Source organism: Heteronotia binoei, chromosome 10, assembly GCF_032191835.1.
Source record: "Heteronotia binoei isolate CCM8104 ecotype False Entrance Well chromosome 10, APGP_CSIRO_Hbin_v1, whole genome shotgun sequence".
Classification (NCBI taxonomy): domain Eukaryota; kingdom Metazoa; phylum Chordata; class Lepidosauria; order Squamata; family Gekkonidae; genus Heteronotia; species Heteronotia binoei.
Window position 1 is genome coordinate 94509112 of NC_083232.1, and position 23795 is coordinate 94532906.

General features: G+C 46.8%; 2 protein-coding genes across 2 annotated transcripts in view; one reads left to right on the forward strand and one right to left on the reverse strand.

The window, feature by feature from the left end:
* EXOC3 (exocyst complex component 3) overlaps nucleotides 1–16146 on the forward strand; it is a 169220-nt gene extending 153074 nt beyond the window's left edge. The window contains exon 14 of the transcript XR_009555860.1: nucleotides 16132–16146. The gene's annotated coding sequence lies outside the window, so the exon portion shown is untranslated. The remainder of the gene's footprint in view (nucleotides 1–16131) is intronic.
* The window catches only part of AHRR (aryl hydrocarbon receptor repressor), an 86319-nt gene extending 65604 nt beyond the window's left edge, over nucleotides 1–20715 (reverse strand). The window contains exons 1-2 of the mRNA XM_060247794.1: nucleotides 20597–20715; nucleotides 16026–16207 (exon numbers count right to left, since the gene is read on the reverse strand). Of these exons, the coding sequence (XP_060103777.1) occupies nucleotides 16026–16207; nucleotides 20597–20658 (244 nt within the window). The 5' untranslated portion in view covers nucleotides 20659–20715. The remainder of the gene's footprint in view (nucleotides 1–16025; nucleotides 16208–20596) is intronic.
* Between the last annotated feature and the right edge of the window lie 3080 nt (nucleotides 20716–23795).

Here is a 23795-nt window from a genome sequence, read left to right on the forward strand (position 1 = left end):
GAGGCCCTCCAGAGTCTCTGGAGGGCCTCCAGCGACCAGCGGAGGCCGCGGAGAGGCCTTCGCTGGTCGGCGCTGGTCGCCGGAGGCCCTCCAGAGTCTCTGGAGGGCCTCCCGGGACCAGCGCCGGCGCCTCCGCGGCCTCTCTGCGGCCTCCGCTGGTCGCTGGAGGCCCTCCAGAGTCTCTGGAGGGCCTCTAGCGACCAGCGGAGGCCGCGGAGAGGCCTCCGCTGGTCGGCGCTGGTCGCCGGAGGCCCTCCAGAGTCTCTGGAGGGCCTCCCGGGACCAGCGCCGGCGCCTCCGCGGCCTCTCCGTGGCCTCCGCTCGTCGCTGGAGGCCCTCCAGAGTCTCTGGAGGGCCTCCAGCGACCAGTGGAGGCCGCGGAGAGGCCTTCGCTGGTCGGCGCTGGTCGCCGGAAGCCCTCCAGAGTCTCTGGAGGGCCTCCCCGGACCAGCGCCGGCGCCTCCGCGGCCTCTCCGCGGCCTCCGCTAGTCGCTGGAGGCCCTCCAGAGGGGCGCTCCCTCCCTCACTCGCCGCCTTCCCCGCCGGCGCCCGCGGCCCACCGCCTCCGGGGCTGGCTAAACCGGGACCTCTAATGGTCCCGGTATAGCCAGCCCGGGAGGCGGGAATAGGGGGCCAGAACCGGGACATTCCCGGGTGCCCGGGACGGTCTGGCCACCCTATACATAAGCTGCTTCATATGCTGGTCAGTCAATGGCGAAAACAGAAGCTTTGCTCTGTGGCTCCTGTGCAGTCGAGCAAGCCTGGCAAAGCAAGCTGTGATGCAAAAGGAAGCAAGAGAGAGAGAAGGAAGCAGATGACAGTGAGTTGCTCATGGGCCTGATAGGAGCCCTTTGGGGGCCTGATTCGGCCCTTGGACCACATGTTTGACACCCTTGTTCTATGGCAGGGGTGGCCAAACTATGGTTTGGGAGCCACATGTGGCTCTTTCACACATTTTGTGTGGCTCTTGAAGCCCCCTCCACCCCACTGAGCATGTTGGAGAAAGCATTTCTCCCTTTAACTCACTTCTCTAAGCCAAGTCAGCTGGCAGCTTGGAGAATGCATTTAAAGTTAAAGTTGCTTTCTTTCCACCTCTGCCATCTATTTTCCTTCCTTCCTTCCTCCCTCCCTCCCTCCCTCCCTTCCTCAAATATCTGATGATCATGTCTTATGGATCTCAAACATGACGTTTATTATGCAGGGTTCTTACGTTAAGCAAGTTTGGCCGCCCTCTACTAGGATCTGGGAGACCGTCCTCTGATGTTTATTGTATGTTAAGCAAGTTTGGCCACCCCTGTTCTATGGCATATCCAGTGCCTCCCCTCCCCAGACTCTACCCCAAAATCTCCACAAATTTCCAAACCTGGACCTGGCAACTCCACACCCCCAAGTTCACAACCCTATGTGGAACTCATCCTTTGCATCTGTTTGTCTGGTGCCCAATCTGTTGTTCACCCGCAGCCGCTGGCAAAAGGTTTTGATTTACTTTGTTCACCTTCCAGATTATTTGAATTATTACATTTGTTGTTCATTACTATGTTTTAATTTTATTATATGTCCCCGGGAGTTTATTTATTCATTTGCTCCGTTTCTTTATATGTTCCTAATAGAGACCCAAGCGGCTTCTATCAGTCCCCTCTCCTCCATGGCAAAATGGGCATTCAAAATTAGGTGTCCCAAATCCCAATTTGACACTCCATCCACTACCCATCCTGGCCCTTGCTTTCTCCGCTGGCATGTCAACAACACCACAGGAAGACTACATTTTTTTTGACGCTCGGGCCAGAAAGCATTGCCAGCTCCGGTGCAAACAGAAAGCTATGTATAAGCACAGAAGAAGAGACCTGCTGGATCAGACCAGTGGTCCATCTAGTCCAGCATCCTGTCTCACACAGTGGCCAACCAGTTCCCTTGGAGGGTCAAGCAACAGGGCATAGAGGCTGAGGCCTTCCCCTGATGTAGCCTCCTGGCACCGGGATTCAGAGATAGGGACGTTCCCTTTACTCACCAGGACTAATAGCCATTGATGGTTGTGTCCTGCCTGAATCATAGAGTTGGACGGGACCTCCGGGGTCATCTAGTTCAACCCCCTGTACAATGCAGGAAACTCACAAATACCTCCCCCTAAATTCCCAGGATCCTCATTGCTTTAAAGGTGTCTAGGCTCATGGCCACTGGCTGGGAATTCCACATTTCAGCTACTCGTTGAATAGCTAATGTAAAATTTTCAGAGCTCTGTAACTTGAGAAAAATAACTTTTGCTTATGAAAGGTGCCCAAGGCGATTTCCTCTGCATCAGGAACATCGTTTTCAAATAAACTGGCGAGGTTTTTAAAGTGAACTATAAAAGCCAACTATTATTCTGTTAGAAATCATTCCGAAGCATTCGCACCTATTAATATGCTACGGCTAAACGAGACAGTATTTTAATGCTGTGAACAATTACAGGGAGGACACCTAGTGGTTGTTCTACATGCCTGAATAACAATTTAGTCCATCATTTTTGGTTTGCCTGCACCTTTGGCTTCCAGCCCCATCAGCAAGTTTGGACTCTGCCGGAATATAGGATCGACAGACAGGTTTTTGCCCAGCAGCCTGAGTATACTCCAGTACAAAAACTTACTCTTTGAATTAGTTTCGTATAATATTTCCAAGTATCCTGAAACAGAGAAAGGCTCCTTCTGTTAGAGGAGAGTGCTTCATCTAGCACAGGGGTCCTCAACCTTTTTAAATAGGGGGCCAGTTCACTGTCCCTCAGACTGTTGGAGGGCCGGACTGTTGTGGTGGCTGCCATTACTGTACAAGGCCGCGGGCCATCAGTTCTCCGTCTTCTGCATCTCTCTCCCTTCCCCACACCACACACCCCAGCCTGGGAACTCACCTCACCTCGGTATCGCCTCACACTCTGTCTCTGCCACCTCAGCCCAGTGCCGGAAGTGTGCATTGCTAACGCGAGTTTAGGTCGAACGTCACTTCCGGTCTGATTTTGCCATAACCCGGCGGGCCGCATAAACGCCCTCAGCGGGCCGCATCTGGCCCACGGGCCGTAGGTTGAGGACCCCTGATCTAGCACCAGGGTGGTCAAACTGCGGCTTGGGAGCTGCGTCTTTCATATGTATTGTGTGACTCTTGAAGCCCCCACTGACCCACTGGCCAGCTTGAAGAAGACATTTGATTCTTTTGGAGAATAAATTTAAAGTTGCTTTCTTGCCACCTCCTCCATCCCCCACCTATTTCCTTCCTTCCTTCCTTCCTTGCTTCCTTCCTTCCTTCCTTCTTGCGGCTCTCAACAATCTGATGTTCATGTCTTGCAGCTCTCAAACATCTGACGTTCACGTCTTGTGACTCTCAAACATCTGATGCTTATTCTATGTGGCTCTTCATTCTCTTTTGGAGAATGAATTTAAAGTTGCTTTCTTGCCACCTCCTCCATCCCCCACCTATTTCCTTCCTTCCTTCCTTCTTGCGGCTCTCAAACATCTGATGTTCCTGTCTTCTGGCTCTCAAACATCTGACGTTCACGTCTTGTGACTCTCAAACATCTGATGTTTATTCTATGTGGCTCTTACATTAAGCATGTTTGGCCACCCCGTTCTAGCAGAACAGACTGGAAAGATCCAAGCCACTGTTTATACACAGAGCAAGAATCCTGTTCTTTTAAGTTATCCAAACAGAAATGCAACCGCTTGATTTTTTTTTCTTTTGAGAATGCAAGCATATATACATATGCAAGGGCAACAGACAGCTCTTAAGAAGAAGCTGCAGTAAACATTCTGTCTCTAAACTTCCCTCCGTTTTTTCTTCCTCTGCTCATAAGTTATTGTTAGTTGTCCAATGCGGTTATGTGCCTCCCCCCCCCCCCAAAAAAAACCACTCTACTATAGAATGGCTAGATCTACAAACTCAAGAACATTCAATTAATTCTACAACAAAATGTCCAGAAAAAGTTAAACCAGAAACCAGAAAAAGTTTTTAAAATAACCATACCAATAAATAAATGAAGCGTTCAACATATCAACAAAGAATCAAAGAATTCTGATTTGATGAATGACTTGGTCTATTTAAAGACATATGCCTGTTATAGGGTTGCCAAGTCCAATTCAAGAAATATCTGGGGACTTTGGGGGTGGAGCCAGGAGACATTGGGGGTGGAGCCAGCAGCAAGGGTGTGACAAGCATAATTGAACTCCAAAGGGAGTTCTGGCCATCACTTTTAAAGGGACGGCACACCTTTTAAATGCCTTCCCTCCAGTGTTCCCTCTAAGCTTAGCGTGAGCTAGCTCACAGATTTTTAGCCTCCAGCTCACACATTTTTGTCTTAGCTCAGGAGAAAATGGCCCCCGAGCATAATAATTTATGCAGTAATTCACAATTTTAAGGCTACTAGCTCACAACTTTAATACCAGTAGCTCACAGAAAAGAATTTTTGCTCACAAGACCCTGCAGCTTAGAAAAAAAAATTGCCCCTCCATTGAAAATAATGAAGGATAGGGGCACCTTATTTTGGGGCTCACAGAATTAGACTCTCTGGTCCAATCCTTTTGAAACTTGGAGGATACTTTGGGGAGAGGCAAACCCAAACCCCAACTTAGGAACCTTTTCTGGGATACAGAAACGTAAGATAATGTGTTTATTTTAATGCAAGTTATACCTAAAAGGAAAGGCTACCATCAGAGTTCATTCCCTGTTACTGAAACACAGCAAAACCAAAGTAGCACTGAAAAAAGGAATTCAAGCACCCTTGACTCACAGTGCCTCTAGTCATTCAGCTAAAGACTGACTCATTAACAGTGCAGTTCTAAGATGTCTACTCAGAATCCTACTGAAATACATGCAATGGGGCTTACTCCCAGGAAGGAGAATGCCACTGTAAGTAGGGTCGCCAATCCCCAGGTAGGGGCTGGAAATCTGCCAGAATTACAACTGATCACCACTGGAGAAAATGACAAGCTTTGGTGTGTAGATATTTCCATCTGAGATCTGGACTTTTTTAAAGTAACCAATGAGCAGTCAAGGCGCAAAACTTGACTGCCGTGATCTGGTATGGGAAGTTGGGCGGTGGTCCTTTTTGCATGCACATAAGCTGGGGCACGGCTCCCCCATGTTGTCTTAGTATCTAGTTAACAATAAAGCCACTTCTGTGTGAACTTCAAAAGCATCGAACCCAGTATTTAATACCTGGGAATTAGTCCCAGTGAAAACCGAAGGAAACTTCTGAGCAAGAATGCATTGGATTGTGCTGTAAATCCATCAGTTCCTTCCACCTTCCTGTATCCGGTCCCTACACATGCAGGAAAAAGGCTGCCAGTTTAGTCTTCTTTCCAGGCAAATAGAAAGCAGTCCAATGTTCGGCAAGAAAAAGCAGCCGCTTCACAATACTGATAACAGAGAGGTAAGCACTGACCATCCCATCTGCTCACTCCTGAGTATTCTTGCCTGAAACTCTTTGGTGCTTGCGGTATTTTGCTGTGTAAATATTTGGTGTGTTCTTTTATTTCTGTGTTTTCATCTAGGGCTTTACAGGTGCATTTTTATGGTTGAGGATTAGGGCTGCCAAGCTCCCGAGTCGGGCAGGGTTTCCCCCACCCCGGAGGTTCCCGGATGATCCTCCTCTGACATTGCTGGCATGATGACTTCACTCACAAGTGACGTCACTGTGCTGGCGATATCACATGCCGGCTGCTCTAGATGCTTCCGGGAAAACTCTATGGTTTCCCCAGACAGTCTAGCAATTTGGAAGGGAAAACTCTATGGTACACCATAGAGTTTTCCCTCCCAAACTGCTAGAGCATCGGGGGAAACCATAGAGTTTCCCCAGAAGCACCTAAAGTGGCCAGCGTGCGATGTCACAATAACGTCACTTGCAAGTGAAATCATTGCGCCACGAGTGCGTGAAAGTCCCCCACCAGAGGCCGTGGGGGACTTGGCAACCTTATTGAGGATTACAGGCCTCTGGAGTCCGAATAAAGTGTGGGGGACTGAAGTGTGTCAGGATTGGATGGTAGCTGTACCTGAGGTAGGGAAGCCAGACTCCAGGTGGGATCCGGGAATCTCCAGGAATGACAGCTCATCTCCCAATTACAGAGATCAGATTCTCAACCTGGAGCTGGGAACCATCCCCTGCCAGTGACCACGGTGGACTTAGCGACACCAATCCAAGGTGGCTGAGTTGACTGTTTAGGGGGGCAGAGTTTACTGAGTCATTTAGAGAGAAGAGAAAAGATGGGGTGAACGGATAAACGGATAAAAGGAAGTACTTCTTCACCCAAAGGGTGATTAACATGTGGAATTCACTGCCACAGGAGGTGGTGGCGGCCACAAGCATAGCCACCTTCAAGAGGGGTTTAGATAAAAATATGGAGCACAGGTCCATCAGTGGCTATTAGCCACAGTGTGAGTGTATATATAAAAATTTTTGCCACTGTGTGACACAGAGTGTTGGACTGGATGGGCCGTTGGCCTGATCCAACATGGCTTCTCTTATGTTCTTCTTATGAGGCACTGCGGAGAGTGAGACAAATTTGTGTCCTTTATTAGCCTAAGTGGCAAGTGGGAAAAATAAGCTAGTTTGGTGTAGTGGTTAAGTGTACCGACTCTTATCTTGGAGAACCGGGTTTGATACCTTACTCCTCCGCTTGCAGCTGCTGGAATGGCCTTCGGTCAGCCATAGCTATCACAGGAGTTGTCCTTGAAAGAGCAGCTTCTGCGAGAGCCCTCTCAGCCCCACCTACCTAATAGGGTGTTTTCTTGTGTGCGCGTGTGGAGGGGAGATAAAGGAGATTGTGAGCTGCTCCGAGACTCTGCGATTCAGAGTGGAGGGCGGACTATAAATCCAATGTTGTCTTCTTCTAATTAAGGAATCTTAAAGCAAGAAGGAGAGCTGTATGCCTGTAGCTATCTGAAATCATCACGCATATGAACAATACTGAAACTGTTATGCTGTTATGCTTCGAAATAAGTTTATGTTTAAGTAAAAACAGCAGTTTTATTTAAAGGATCCTCTTTTTACCTCAGAACCACCCCACGTGCTGACCGTCCTGTCATTCTATGAAATATAACTAAATCATCCTGTTCTTTGGGTTCAGCTACTCAGAAACTTCATCAGGCATTTGTTATGGACACTAAACAACCAGTTAGCACAAATATACACATCAAAAAGCACAATGATAATTGATCATAAACTTTAGAAGAGCTAAAATTATTCATGATCATTCGCAACCAACCCCCAGATCCTCATAGTGGCTAGGAAACACCTACCAAATTTGTTGGTAAAGTAAGGATTCTGGTCAGATAATAAACATTTAAAACCAGACACTCAGCTAGGTAACCCTGGAATATGTGTCAGAGAGGGCTAATTATGGAATTCGTCAACTCAGAAGAAAAGCCACAGCAAAACAAGACCTGAAGTAAAAATTCAGGAACCCCGGCCCTATACAGACAGTAGAGTTGTGGAGATTCAAGATGGGATAAATAGGGTTCAGCTAAGGCATCTAACGCAAGAGCCATTGGTGGCAGTGAAAATAAATAGGAAACGCTTAGGGGGCATAACACACTTGCCCTCAGAACACTACAGAGAGATGCCATTGCAGGCGTTACATATAAACAGGGGTAGAATTCTAGTAGGAGTTCCTTTGCATATTAGGCAACACACCCCTGATGTAGCCAATCTTCCAAGAGTTTACAAGGCTCTTTTTTGTAAGCTCTGTATCAGGGGCGTGTGGCCTAATATGCAAAGGAGCTCCTGCTAGAATTCTACCCCTGCATATAAAGGGTCTCAGAAAGATGCAAGATGTTATAGTTGCTGGTCTTGATTCTCCTGCTGTTCCACATTAGTGGTGATGTAACTGAAGCAGGTATATTTCAGTACCAGAGAATGGCCCACCCACTAGGAAAATTAGGCATTTGCCTAAGGTGCAGGCCTTGGGGGGGGTGGCAAATGGGGCCCTCCCAGGCGACTGATATTGCCCAAGAGGAGAGCTGCTCACTGCCCTCCTGCCCACACCCTTCTGCCCTCCCCCGTGGGCTGTGGGCAAAGCCAGAGGAGGGCATGGAGAGCATGCATGGTGGCTGTGCGACCGTCCAGCAAGTATCTGAGTGCCCACGTGCTGTCTGGCTGCTGTCGCTCCGCCTCCCTTCTGGAACTTCCAGAAGGGAGGTGGGGCGACAGCCCCAGGATGGCATGCAGCCTGTGGTGTTCAGAGGCTTGCCAGCAGCCCGTAGTTACAGTGGGGTCCGGGAGTGGCAGGCCCATCCTTTCAATCCCCCCTTCCAATGTGTCCCCTTTGCTCACCGCCACTCTGAACAACTAGCATAATTGCTGCTGGTCTTTTTGGTTTTTTCTCTCCCCTTCCCAAACTCAGAGTGCAGAGCAAAGTGGGGTGGGGGGGAAGGAGAGTCAAGAGGTCTCTGTCTCTCTGATAGAGAGGCACGTAAGAAAGGAGTGGGGGGGAGCAGAGCTGCTGTGACTGCCCAGGTGAAGGGGGTTAGCTTGTGGAACTCTGTGCTGAGAGCCCAGGGCCACCAAACCAGGTGGCCCCCCGGACCCCTCAAACAACAAATCCCCACCAAACCTGAAATCCTGGCTACGGCCCTGCGGTGACTGTGTGTATCCTCCCTGCCCTCCACTGCTGTGCACTCTCAGGGGGTGGAAAGGTGCATGTTGCTGTGTGGTGAGGGTGGCACGGTGGAGGGTGGCGACACACACAGTGTGTGTGGAGGGGGTGCAGCGGGATGTCGCCTTGGGTGCTGTACGCCCTAGGGCTGCCCCTGCTTAGTACCCTAACGAAACCGCACTGGACAGGACAAGTTCTGAGGGTGAAAGGAAAGGCACCCTCTGTGGCAAAGGGTAATCTTCAGTTCATCTTAAAACAATCAAATTAAGAATTCTTGAATAGGTCACTCCTACAGATATCGACACTTGGCAGGCAGGCAGCTGGGAAGAACTGAGCGTCTTGGCAATGCTGCGTGCATTGTTTTCATTATTTAAGCAATTTCGATGCAAAAGTCAACACTTCTGTTGGACACACTTTCAGATGGCAACAGACTGAAACTCTTCACTAACAGAATAAGCTCATGTGTCGTTTCTAATCCGCAGGATGCCTTATCGTGTCCATCTATGTACAACAAAACACATTTGCTTTGGATTAGACAGCATGCCAAAATGGCTAACAATCAAATGATGCTCGTGATATTGAAGACGGCAGATTTCTGTTTGTTTCTGAAACAAAACCATCCGTTTGGCTGTGCAGTACAAAATCACGCCTTAGGGCCCAAAACACAGGTATTATGTTTAGCAATTAATATATTTAATGCCCCAATTTTCTCCCCAATGGGGATAGAAGGCAGCTTAAAGCAGCGTTCTCTCTGCCTCCATTTTATCCTCACAACAAGCGCTCTGTGAGGTAGTTGAAGCTGGGTGCGTGACTGGCACAAGGTCACTCAGAGGGGATTCAAACCTGGGTCTCCCAGATCCTAGTAGAGGGGCGGCCAAACTTGCTTAATGTAAGAGCCCTGCAGAATAAACGTCAGATGTCTGAGAGCTGTAAGACATGATCATCAGATATTTGAGGGAGGGAGGAAAGGAAGGAAATAGATGGGGGAACGGGGGAGAGAGAGGCGGAAAGAAAACAACTTTAAATGCATTCTCCAAGCCACTGGCTGCCTTGGCTTGGAGAAGTGATATAAAGAGAGAAATGCCTTCTCCGAGCCAGCCGACATGGCAGTGGGGGCTTTGAGAGCCACACGATATGTGTAAAAGAGCCACGTGTGGCTCCTGAGCCACAGTTGGGCTACCCCTATCCTAGAATGACACTCAGACCAAACATCCAAGCACTTTTCTCATCTTAGGAGTCAAGCTGCACCTTTAAGACCAACAAAGTTTTGTTCAGAATATCAGCTTTTGGGTTGGAATCGGTACCCGATTCCTCGTCTGAAGTGTGCATGCACACACGAAAGCTGACATTCTGAAGAAAACTTTGGTCTTAAAGGTTCAACTTGACTCCTACTTCGTTTTACTGCTTCAGACCAACACGGCTGCCCACCTGGATCTTTTCTCATCAAAAACCAGTACTCACAAGCAGTCATCTAATTACAGACATGCCCACTGGGCTGGATCCCAGCATCCATTCTGCTGAGACCCTTTCCTCTAGCACAGGGATGGTCAAACTGCGGCTCAGGAGCTGGCAACCCCAGGGGATCCCCCACTCCCTTTGGGGGGATAACATCCCAGTGTGAAGGGGGCTTGAAAGAGGGATCACTTCCCAGGCACACTAATCACACTTTGCTCTGGCAACCAAGCTGCTGCATGATTTCAACAAAATGTCCAATTTCTGTGACTTGGGATGATGGCAGTACAACACCGGATATTGCTGTAGAATTGATGCCTACGTCAAGCCACTTTCAGTTCAGTTCAAAACAACTGGCTGTCTTCAGTCTGATTTTCATCAAAACTTTAAGGATGCCAGAGATTTCTCTTTGGGGTAGGCTTTACTGTTAAGCAAGCAAACATCACATTAGCCTACATTTATGTATAACACTGAGGAAGTTTACAGTGTCACACCATGGCACCGCTAGCTACAGTGCATGTTTCCAGGCTGGCGGGCCATTGCATGTTGAAAAGATGGTGGTTGGGTCTGGAAAGACAATGGTGGCCAGAAAAGTATAAGAAGAGGAGTCCCTAGGTAGTAGCAGGATTTCCCTTCAAATGGGAGACTGCTGTTTAATCTTTAGTCTAGTGGTAAATAATCTGTATTTCGACTTGTCTCAGAGTATAGTTCGAGAGGAAAGGAAAGGAAAGGTCCCCTGTGCAAGCACCAGTTGTTTCCAACTCTGGGGTGACGTTGCTTTCACATTTTCACGGCAGACTTTTTATGGGGTGGTTTGCCATTGGCTTCCCCAGTCCTCTACACTTTTTCCCCAGCAAGCTGTGCACTCATTTTACCGACCTCAGAAGGATGGAAGGCTGAGTCAACCTCGAGCCGGCTACCTGAAAACTCAGCTTCCGCCAGGGATCAAATTCAGGTTGTAAGCAGAGCTTAGGACTGCAGTACTGCAGCTTTAACACTCTGTGCCACGGGGCTCTTCGAGAACCCCTCGGTAAAAAAATGTCCTCGATATAGAAAATTAGGTTTCAGGAAAGGAAGGTTATATACCAGTCCTCTGCTTGACACGGTACTTTTCTACATGGGTGGAGGGATATTTTGTATGGAAGTGTGTTTGGTTATCTGAGCCCCCACTTGTGGCTCAGACACAGCTTTATCCCCTCCGTGAAGGTCAAACTAGGAGATGTTGGGAGATCCAGTCTCCCATTTCTTCACATTTCTATTAATAGCAGTTGACAGCTGCAAGAGGAGGGGAATTGGAAGGGAAACCTGCAGCAAAAGCATCCATGTAAATTGTTCTTGTGGCAATTTATATCGGGAAAACATGCTTTGGGGAGGTCGGATCCCCTATGGGGATATGAAGGAAGCTCGGCTTCTGCCTTATACTCCACCCCCACCTCCACAGTTCCTAGGATTGCCAGTCCCTCTTGGCAACCAGAGGCGGATGGGGGTCTTCTGATGGAGTAAAAGGACAGGTCCCCTTGTGGATCAAAAACTGGATAATTAATAGGAAGCAGAGAGTGAGTATAAATGGGCAGTCTTCGCAGTGGAGGACGGTAAGCAGTGGGGTGCCGCAGGGCTCAGTACTGGGCCCCATGCTCTTTAACTTGTTCATAAATGATTTGGAGTTGGGAGTGAGCAGTGAAGTGGCCAAGTCTGCAGATGACACTAAATTGTTTAGGGTGGTGAGAACCAGAGAGGATTGTGAGGCACTCCAAAGAGATCTGTTGAGGCTGGGTGAGTGGGCGTCAACGTGGCAGATGCGGTTCAATGTGGCCAAGTGCAAAGTAATGCACATTGGAGCCAAGAAAACCAGCTACAAATACAAGTTGATGGGGTGTGAACTGGCAGAGACTGACCAAGAGAGAGATCTTGGGGTCATGGTAGATAACTCACTGAAAATGTCAAGACAGTGTGCGATTGCAATAAAAAAGGCCAATGCCATGCTGGGAATTATTAGGAAGGGAATCGAAAACAAATCAGCCAGTATCATAATGCCCCTGTATAAATCGATGGTGCAGTCTCATTTGGAATACTGTGTACAATTCTGGTCACCGCATCTCAAAAAGGATATTATAGCATTGGAAAAAGTGCAGAAAAGGGCAACTAGAATGATTAAAAGGCTGGAACACTTTCCCTATGAAGAAAGGTTAAAACGCTTGGGGCTCTTTAGCTTGGAGAAACGTCGACTGCGGGGTGACATGATAGAGGTTTACAAGATAATGCATGGGATGGAGAAAGTAGAGAAAGAAGTACTTTTCTCCCTTTCTCACAATACAAGAACTCATGGGCATTCAATGAAATTGCTGAGCAGTCAGGTTAAAACGGATAAAAGGAAGTCCTTCTTCACCCAAAGGGTGATTAACATGTGGAATTCACTGCCACAGGAGGTGGTGGTGGCTACAAGAATAGACAGCTTCAAGAGGGGGTTAGATAAAAATATGGAGCAGAGGTCCATCAGTGGCTATTAGTTACAGTGTGTATATATATATATATATGTGTGTGTGTGTGTATAATTTTTTTGGCCACGGTGTGACACAGAGTGTTGGACTGGATGGGCTATTGGCCTGATCCAACATGGCTTCTCTTATGTTCTTAAAGCAAAAGGCCTAGGCCTCTTTGCCAGTGGGGTTACCAAGCTCCCAGGCGGGGCGGGGGTTCTCCTGCTCTGGAGATCCCCAACCTGCTGACCTACAATGGGCCAGCAGGGAGATTCCCTCCAGACATTGCGCCCACGACATTGCACACTGGCCGCTCTAGGATCTTCTGGGAAAACTCTATGGTTTTCCTGGACCCTCTAGCAATTTGGAAGGAAAACTTGTATCATAGAGTTTCCCTCCCAAATCGCTAGAGTGTCCGGGGAAATCATAGAGTTTTCCCGGAAGCTCCTAGAGCGGTCGGTGCATGACGTTGTCGGCTCGACGACGTCACTTGTGAGTGACATCATTGCGTTGCACACACTATGCGCAAGCAAAAAAAGTCATCTGCTGGAGGCCGCAGGGTACTTGGCAACACTATGATATCATCACGCTAGTAATGTCCAGAAGATGCTGATATTTGGGCAGTTTGGTGTAGTGGTTAAGTGTGTGGACTTTTATTTGGAAGAACCGGGTTTGATTCCCCCCTCCTCCATTTACAGCTGCTGGAATGGCCTTGCACTAGCCATAGCTATCGCAGGAGTTGTCCTTGAACAGACAGCTGCTGTGAGAGCCCTCTCTGCCCCAGCTACCTCACAGGGTGTCTCTTGCGGGGGAGGAAGATAAAGGAGATTGTGAGCCGCTCTGAGACTCGGAGTGGAGGGCAGGATATAAATCCAATATCATCTTCTTCTTATGGTAAAACCGGCTTCTACCATACAGTTTTTTGCCCAAATACCAGAGTGTCCCTCAGATGTTGCTGGTGTGATGATGTCACTTCTGGCGCAATCCTGGCAATGAGGCATTCCACCAGCCACCACCTCCAAATCTCCAGATGTTTCCCAACCTGGAGTTGGCAACCCCCACACCCAGACTGGTGGCTGAAGGGGCGGGGGGCTGCAAGCAGCCCTAGTTCATTCAGCTGCATGTTTTTCTATGTTAGCAAAATGACTAAAGCCTGCCTCAGCTACAGGCTTTCCTAGAAAGCTACTTCAAGAAAGGAATGGAGGGGTGGGTGAGTCAAAACAAAGAGTCAGCAACAGCAAGCCTTTATTGGCATAAAACAGATTTAGCAGTAAAATAGCAATATAAATAATATAAAATCCTAGATAATAAGAGTACGTAGGGAGCTAATATACATAAAATAAGTAAAATATATATGAGTCGAGTTTAGCCAGATTAAATAATTAAAACAAATAAAATGTGATCATTCCAGAACCATTCTCTGTCATATTTCCATGGCCTGTTGAAGAAATCTAGCAACCGTTAAAGTTACCTCAGAACAAGTGTCATTCAAAAGTCTGTGGACTTTGCCTGAATCAGCACAGACCAACATATCTGCTAAAATATCTTTCAGGTATATACAACGAATATCATCGTAAAGGGGACAGTTCAATAATACATGGGAAATAGTTTCAATACACTTGGGATTACAAAGACAATGTCTATTAGAGTACTCAATCCTGTTAAATCTACCAAATAAGATAGCAGATGCTAATGCATTACATCTCGTTAACGAGAACGCACGCCGTTGTTGTGGAGCCTGCAGAGAGGAGAAATATGACGCTAATTTCCCTACTGAGAGAGGAAGTTCGAAATTCAGCGGGGAGCAAGACTTGATGGCCAGGCTATATAATGTTTGCATTTCAATATCTAGAATTCTGAGCTTAAGTTTCAAAAATGCATCTTTTAGGGATAGCATAAGAAGTGAATCTAAATCAATGCCCATAGATTTAATTTTCCTCTCAATAAATACTAGCCAATTTGACATGTTAGATTCTGAGAGCAGTTGATATAAAAGGCTCTCCGAATCAGAGTGGAAATGTAGCCGTAACCAACATTTAAGTGACATTAGCCATGCTTGCGTTTCCACAAGATTCGTCCCTGTTTCTAAACATAAAACTGCATATGGTACGCACTTTGGGAATCCCAGGATTTTCCATAAGAATTTTGATTGGACACCTTCAATGTTAAAACAACGAGTCTACTCCACCCTAAAATTGCTTGGAGACAAATTCTCTTGCCACAGAAATAGAGCTTCCTCCACAATCCTCTAACTTCTGGGTTGGCGTGAAGAGAGCCACCTAAAATCCCTCCGGAGAACTGTCTTTGGCTAAGAAGCTTTCAGTTGCTGCTAGAGTTCTCAGGTGCAGTAGAGTTGCCAGATCAGGTTGGGAAACCCCCAGAGGTTTGGGGGAGAAGATCTTGGCAAGGACAGGGGCCTCAGTGGGGTAGAATACCACAGAACCCGCCCCCCCCTTCTAAAGCATTTATTTTTCCCAGTAGAACTGATCTCTGTAGTCTGGAGATCAGTTGTAATTTTGGGAGAACCTCAGGTCCCACGTGGAGGCTGGCATTCCTAGGTACTGATCTTTAAGCACCCCTATGTCTAAACCCACCCCCCAATTTTACATGTCATGTTTCCCATTTCTGAAAGATACTTTCCATTCCTAATGGAGGCTTACAAAACATAAGATTCCAAAATATAAAGGCTTACAAGTAACCACTGAGCATGGGGGGTGGGGGGAGAAGAGAGAATGGACTCACCATCCAGTTATATCTAGGGCCAATACATCCCCAAAGTTCTCCCCACAGCTTTCAAGGAAGCCTACACTTTTCAGGGAAACGCAAAACAATCAGACTTGACAAATACAGCAACAAGCACAGAACAGCTCAGGGCTTTTTTTTTGTAGCAGGAACTCCTTTGCATATTAGGCTACACCCCCTTGATGTAACCAATCCTCCAAGAGCTTACAGTAGGCCCTGTAAGAAGAACCCTGTAAGCTCTTGGAGGATTGGCTACATCAGGTGTGTGTGGCCTAATATGCCAATGAGTTCCTGTTACAAAAAAGCCCTGAACATAGGGTGGCCAAACTGCAGCTTGGGAGCCACATTTGGCTCTTTCACACATATTGTGCAGGTTTTGAAGACCCTGCAAACCCATCAGCCAGCTTGAAAAAGGTATCTGTCTCTTTAAATCATTTCTCCAAGCCAAGCCAGGTAGAGGCTTAGGGAATGAATTTGAAGTTAAAGTTGCTTTCTTTCTACCTCTCTCCCTCCTCCCTCCCTCATCAACCCCCCTTCCTTCTTTCCTCCTTCCCTCCCTCCTTCAAATGTCTGATGTTCATGTCTTGTGACTCTCGAACATCTGATGTTTATTCTGTGTGGCTCTTATGATAAGCGAGTTTGGCCACCCCTGGTTATGACTATCTAAACTAAGCGGCAGAAATCATTTCCCAACTTGATAGATCTCCTTCAGCAAAATACTTTGCACAGCTTGACAGCTTACCTTGGAAGAAGCTTTTGACTCTAAGGTAGCTGACACTGAGACGCAAGACGGACAGCTTGTCCAGTTTGGAGATGATGTCTGGCGGGAAAGGCAGGAGGCTGGCCAGGTGATCTAATTCAGCATTCAGGCGGTCTCGGTGTCTCTTGGAAGGATTGGACTTCCCATTTCCAAGGGCAGGCCTCCTGTTTGTGGGGGGAAACGTGTTACAGAGCCCCGATTCTTACACTTGCACAGGCAAGGACAGTTTTCATTATCTACCCTCTGATACAGAAAGAACCACTGAATCTTTTTTAAATGAGACCTCAGTACTGGCCAACACAATAGACTCTGCAGTGTTTCGCACAAGGAGACACGCTTCTGTGGTTTCCCTATTGCTCCTACCCTAACAGCAAAAGCATCAATGGAGTTTCCACATGGCAGGTTTCCCTGCACCATCCCCCTGCCCCCTGGGCCTGTAAGACGGAGCTGTTCCGCCAGGCGTTCAGCTCAGGCAGGGGGACGCCCCTGTGTTACTGCCTATACCAGGGGTGGCCAAAGGTAGCTCTCCAGATTTTTTTTTGCCTACATCTCCCATCAGCCCCAACCATTGGCCATGCTGGCTGGGGCTGATGGGAGTTGTAGGCAAAAAACATCTGGAGAGCTACTGCTGGCCACTCCTGGCCTATACCATCGGTCAACCTCCCCCACAGTGATCTGAACTGCCATATCGGATCCACTAATTTATCCCAATCTGTATTATTAGTCCGCCACTTTGTTATACTATACTGTATTGTGTGCTATGATAATTGTATTTATTGGCTTTTATAGGCTTTTATTGGTTTTATTGCATTGCAGTTATTGCATTATGTGTTGATTTTATATGTATGTGATCCGCCCTGAGCCCGCTTGGGATAGGGCGGAATATAAATGAACCAAAGTAAATAAATAAAATATGTGTGTGTGTGTGTGTGTGTGTATGCAGGGCTTTTTTTGTAGCAGGAACTCCTTTACATATTAGGCCACACCCCCTGATGTAACCAATTCTCCAAGAGCTTACAGGAGGCCCTGTACTAAGAGCCCTGTAAGCTCTTGTAGGATTGGCTATATCAGGAGTGTGTGGCCTAATATGCAAAGGAGTTATTGCTACAAAAAACGCCCTGTATGTATGTATTTATTTATTTATTTCTGTAAAGTCTCTAGCCCTTTTCATAAGAACATAAAAGTATAAGAGAAGGCATGTTGGGTCAGGCCAATGGTCCATCCAGTCCAACACTCTGTGTCACACAGTGGCCAAAAAACCAGGTGCCATCAAAAGGTCCACCAGTGGAGCCAGGACACTAGAAGCCCTCCCATTGCTGTGCCCCCCCAAGGATCAAGAATACAGAGCATCACTGCCCCAGACAGAGAGTTCCAACAATATGCTGTGGCTAATAGCTACTGATGGACCTCTGCTCCAGATGTTGATCCAGTCCCTTCTTGAAGCTGTCTATGCTTGTAGCCACTGCCACCTCCTGTGGCAGTGAATTCCATGTGTTAATCACCCTTTGCATGAAAGTCTTCCTTTTATCCATTCTAACCGGACTGTTCAGCAATTTCACTGAGTGTCCACAAGTTCTCGTATTGTGAGAAAGGGAGAAAAGGACTTCTCTATCCCAGGCATAATCTTGTAAACCTCTATCAAGTCACAAGTGCTGCAGGGCTCAGTACTGGGTCCGATGCTTTTTAACTTGTTCATTAACGATTTGGAATTGGGAGTAAGCAGTGAAGAGGCTAAGTTTGTGAATAACACTAAATTGTTCAGGGTGGTAAGAACCAGAGAGGAATGTGAGGCCCTCCAAAGAGATCTGTCGAGGCTGGGCGAGTGGTCTTCAACGTGGCAAATGAGGTTCAATGTGGCCAAGTGCAAAGTAATGCAAATTTCATTGTTCAGATATAAAGGAAAGGCATATCTACAAAAGGGACTAGAGACTTACCTTTTTTTTACAAGAATGCTGGGAATTCAGAGAACCTGATACAGATTTTTATAAGGATACAACAATGTTCATTCACTGAAATAAAATTAAAAATCCCCCTGGCGCCGCAGGGCAAAGAAGATGGCTGCTGTGTGGGCGGGACTGGAAAATTGGAACACTTCTGCCTACATGGCAGCTATCCCAGCTTGGCTGTGATTTTTTTCTCTCTCTAAAACTTCACAGCAAAACAGGTTTGGGAAACAACGAAGAAAAGCCAGAGGGAAATCCAGGAGACACATGAATACGCTACGATGCTCTGGGGAAAATGGGGCCCACTTATACTTCCCAACAGCACTGAACCCAGCGCAAATAACCCATGTGGAATAGGTCAGATTTCCAGTCAGAAAAAAGGACGAAATAGTTGCAGAATAATCAGCTACTTTCGATAACACTGCAATTAATTTTTTAAAAAAGAATGTCTATGCGAAAACGTTACTCGATGTTCTAGGAACTAAAATATATTTTATTTTAGATTGTAAGCCAAACTGTTTTCATAACTATGTCAATCAAGGGCAGGGGTGGAAGTCTCGCAGGAGCTCCTTTGCATATTAGGCCACATCCCTGCGGTGTAGCCAATCTTCCAAGAGCTTATGGGGCTCTTCTTACAAGGCCTACTGTAAGCTCCGGGAGGATTGGCTAAGTCAGGAGTGTGTGGCCTGATATGCAAAGGAGCTCCTGCTAGAATTCCACTCCTGATCAAGGGTGTCAAATTCCATTCAAACCGGTTGGAGGGTCCTGGAAGGGGGGAAAGACAGCTAATCTCTCTGCCTGTCTTTTCTCCCTTCTGTGGCCAATAGTACAAAGGTGGGGAGGAGCTCCAGACTGGAAAATACCTGGAAATTTTGGGGGTAGAGCCTGAGAAGTTTGGGGTTTGGGGGCAGGGATGTCTAATTAGCGCTTTTTTGTAGCAAGAACTCCTTTGCATATTAGGCCACCACACACCGCTGATATAGCCAGTCTTCCAAGAGCTCACAGAAGGTCCTGAAAGAAGAACTCTGTAAGCTCTTGGAGGATTGGCTCATAAAAGGGGTGTGGCTTAAAATGCAAAGGAGTTCCTGCTACATAGAAAGCCCTGGGTCTAATTCCGTGGAAGATAATTTTTCATGGACTGGGGGGGGGGGGTGGGATGATGGTTTTGGGATGATACAATTGTGCACTCTATTTTGGTGTGGTAGTTAAGGGTGCAGACTCTTATCTGGGAGAAGTGAGTTTGATTCCCCATTCCTCCACTTACAGCTGCTGGAATGGCTTTGGGTCAGCCACTTGAAAGGGCAGTTTCTGTCGCTGCTCTCTCAACCCCACCCACCTCACAAGGGTGTCTGTTGTGGGGGAGGAAGTATATTGTGAGCCACTCTGGTATTTGGAGTGGCGGGCAGGATATAAATCCAATGTCGTCTTCTTATTGTTATTACATTGTAATATATAATGAAATAATTGTACAACTCACGGCCCAGTTGCTAACAGGCCATGGACCAGGACCGCTCCACAGCCCAGGGGTTGAGGACATCTGCAACAGAGTCTACACAAAAGCAGCAGAGCGCCTCTTTCTTCTGCAGAAAATGTATTAAGCCATTGCTTTCTATGAATTTGAAGGATTTGTGAAGCTTGTTGAAGCCTCCGGTGAAACAGGGTTATAGGCGCTTCCCTGTCGCTCCTATGCGCTCTGCTGCTTTTGTGTAACAGCGATTTATCGCTTTTTGTTCATAAATCTGCCGCTTCTAAGATTTCGAAGTTGCGCTGCGTCACCTCAGCGGAATATCACTATATATCAATTTCGATGGAAAAGACCACTCTTGGAATCCCTGCTCCCGGCTTTTCAGGAATGTTTTCCCCGGACATTCACTTTATTTATGAACTTTGCACGTGAAAGATAAGACTGTGTCTTGGGAAATGTGCTTGGTGTGACTTTGTACACTTTACTTATTATATTTATTTATTTATTCCGGGATTTATATCCCGCCCTTCCCACGAGTGGCTCAGGGTGGCTTACAACAAACAATAAAACAATAAAATCGGAACAAAGTAATTACATTTAAAATCAAGCATTTAAAAACCTAAAAACCTTTAAATTATTTAGCATTAAAACTATACAGTAATCACAGAAATCTAGAAAGCTACATTTATCCAGTCAGGCGTAGGCTAACTGGAAGAGGGTCGTCTTACAGGCCCTGCGGAACTGAGTATATATGTTTTTCTATTGAATATATCATTGCGCAAGTTTTCCAGTGTTGTTGGTTGTTCGTGGATGCTTTTGTGCTTTTCCCCTGCTCCACCTGAGGATTAGCAAATTTAGTTGTAATTCTGGGAGATTTCCAGACCTTACACAATGGCCGGCAACTAGAGACCACATTTTCAAACAAAGGGAAGTCTTTATTCCGCAACAACTACTAATAATATACTATGATACTAAGCACCTAGAGTTTTAGATTTAGATCACGGAGAGACCTGGATTCAAATCCTTCACAACAATGAAGCTCAGTGGTCGACTTAAATTACTATGTTTTAACCTAACCTACCTCACAGGGTAGGAAAAGGTCAGATAAATCAATGGGCAGAAAAAGAAACTGATCAATACTTAACTGTTTTTGAATGGGTTTCCGTCTTTTCCTCCCAGCATACAGACAGTCTCCTGGTGGAATCATCGTCCAGGCATGGAAGCTGAAAAGCACAACCCGTGAAATGCGATGAAAGTTAACACTCTTCCTGAGTTGCAACACTTAAAGAGTTCTGCAGCATGGGGTCTCTCAGTTACTAATACAACAAGAGCTGTGCTCCAATTTCCTAGTTTAGTATTGTACAGATTTTCATAGCTATATGTTAATGTAGTATGTTAAATGGGCAAAAATGCATAATTTGTATTTTTTTTTTCCCCCAGGGATGCCTACGTAGTGAACCAATGACTAGGGATGGGCACAAATCGAAGTACAAATCACAATTTGTGCCTAAAATAGCCGATTCGAGGTTCGTTCTGAATTGGTTTGGGTATTTGCACTATGCACAACACGCAGAACGAAGTGGCTTTGTTTTGGGGGGCAGTTCATCTGTGTTGTCGGTGGGGGATCCTCCTCGCATGCCATAACATGCCCGGTATGATGATGTCACCCGGAAGTGATCCCCCACCAGGCACATCACCCTGGCGAGCGTGTCAGGCATGACAGCGTCACTTCTGGGTGATGTCATCACGCCAGGCATGTTCACGGTGTGCTGGTGCTTTCTAGCCCTCCCCAAAAAAACGAACCAACGAACCACAACTCATTCAGAAAATTTAAAAAATCAAGAAACGAACCTAACCACCGATTTCGGCAGACATTATACACACGCACACACACATATATATATACACACACTGTGGCTAATAGCCACTGATGGACTTCTGCTCCATATTTTTATCTAACCCCCTCTTGAAGCTGGCTATGCTTGTAGCCGCCATCACCTCTGCATAGTGACCCTGGTATTCCTTAGTAATCCATTCAAATACTGACCGGGGCCAATTCCTGCTTAGCTTCTGAGATCCAACAAGATAAGGCTATCCAAGTAAGGGAAAGATTATATTCTGGGCACGGCTGGATTAACAATTAGGCCAAGAAGGCACTGGCCTATGGGCCCCCATGCATTTAGGGGCCCCGGGTCAGCTTCCCCCCCTCCCAGTTCCCCCCCTGCTTGCAGCCCTTGGAGTCTGCATGCGCAGCCAGCAACTGAGTCACACTTTGCCTGACTTGCCTGGTGTGGCTGCTGTTGGCGTTGTCGTCAAGTTTGCCTCTCTCTGCCTCTCCCCTGCAGCTTTGTCAAAGGGGCTTTTGAGAAAGTGCCTGCAGGCTGCAGTGGAGGCCATGGGCAATGGGGCAAGCACTCCGACTCTGAGATAAAATGCAAGGGGGCTCCCAAGATTTTGACTGCCTAGGGGCCCCCACAGGGTTTAATCCAGCACTGATTCTGGGGTGGAGTCAGGCCTCATTTTGGGCAGGAGCTCCTAGGAGCAAAGTTCCGGAACCTCTAAATTTTATTGTGCTTTCTTTCTTTCTTACCCTCCCCCCAAAAAACTTGCTCCTGGGCTCCATTGTTCAACCCCCTGTGAGAATTTGGCTGAATTCTAAGATTTGACAAACTTTCTAATATTTTTCCTCACAAAAATTGGGAAAATAACCAAGACATATCAAGCAGATGGATGGCACTCTTCCTCATTCCACCGTGGCCGCATAGAAGAAAGAAATTTAAAAAGTATGGTGGGAGTGACGTTTTGTTAGGACAATTATAATTCAAGAAGCATTTTAAGGTAGATGCTGAGCTGATACAATTTAGTTCACTTTCTGGTGATGTCAGGGGTGTGTGGTATATGCAAATATGTTGTGCTAAAGAGCTCTGGGACCTCTTTTTCTACTAAATGACCCCTGGGGGGAGTATATAAGTATGGGGAGGAGGGTAATTTAAAATATGAACTGCAGTTCGGATATAGGGTTGCCAAGTCCAATTCAAGAAATATCTGGGGACTTTGGGGGTGGAGCCAGGAGACTTTGGGGGTGGAGCCAGGAGACATTGGGGGCAGAGCCAGGAGCAAGGGTGTGACAAGCATAATTGAACTCCAAGGGAGTTCTGGCCATCACATTTAAAGGGACAGCACACCTTTTAGAATGCCTTCCTTCCATAGAAAATAATGAAGGATAGGGGCACCTTCTTTTGGGGCTCATAGAATTGGACCCCCTGGTCCAATCCTTTTGAAACTTGGGAGGTATTTTGGGGAGAGGCACTAGATGCTATACGGGAAATTTGGCACCTCTACCTCAAAAAACAGCCCCCCCCAGAGCCCCTGACACCTGCGGATCAATTCCCCATCATTCCCTATGGGAATCGTTCCTGGAGGTGCATAATGGCTGTGGGGGTGGAGCTTCCCCCGCCAGCCAGCTGGCAGGGGGAGGGGGGAAGCCTGTAAAACCAGGGGATTGGGAAGCCTATTCGGATAACACATAAAACAGATCAATACTATGTACTCAGACTGGCAGCAGCTCTTCACGGTCTCAGACAGAGGGCTTCCACATCACCTACTATCGCATCCATTCAACTGGAGATGCTGTGGATTGAACCTGGTACCTTCTGCAGATGTTCTACAACTAAGGCGTGGCTCTCCCCTAACAATGAAGAAAATAGGTGTGAAATTGATAGCTCCCTTCCTCTTCTAAATTAAAGTCAAACCAAGCAGTTCTGATTCATTTTTTACTCAAATCACACCATTATCAGATGTTAACCTTCAGGCATTATCCATGAGAGCATAGATAACCTCAAGCGGTATCAGATCATATCCCAGTCAAACTTCTCTCCTCTGAAGACTACTCACCGGGAGGTTTTAGGTTCCTTTGAGTGCATCATGATTATAAAACCTCAAGCAGCCTAGCAGGAGTTGTAAAAGGCACCCAGGACAAGGTAAGGTGAGTGGAAGAACACCACCCCACTTTTGTCAACAAGTGCTAAAGTCTGTATCTCATCTCATCATCTGTTACTAGCAATGACTGAAACTGCCACATTTCAAGATGTCTTTTCCTGAGTAGTTGGTTGCTATGCTACATATAATGATGTCATCATGATCGCTTGTGATGCAACAACTCCCTTAGCCAACAGTGGCTCAACCAGTAGCCATTTTAAGGGGCTAAAACATGAAGGCAGATAACGAGTAAGCCTCTACTGAAGAAATATTCTATGCCATTTTTAAAAATCTACATATTAGATACTAGCTTGTTTGTAAATTGTCTGAACATCTCATTCAGGGAAGAAAGACAAGTGAAGTGAG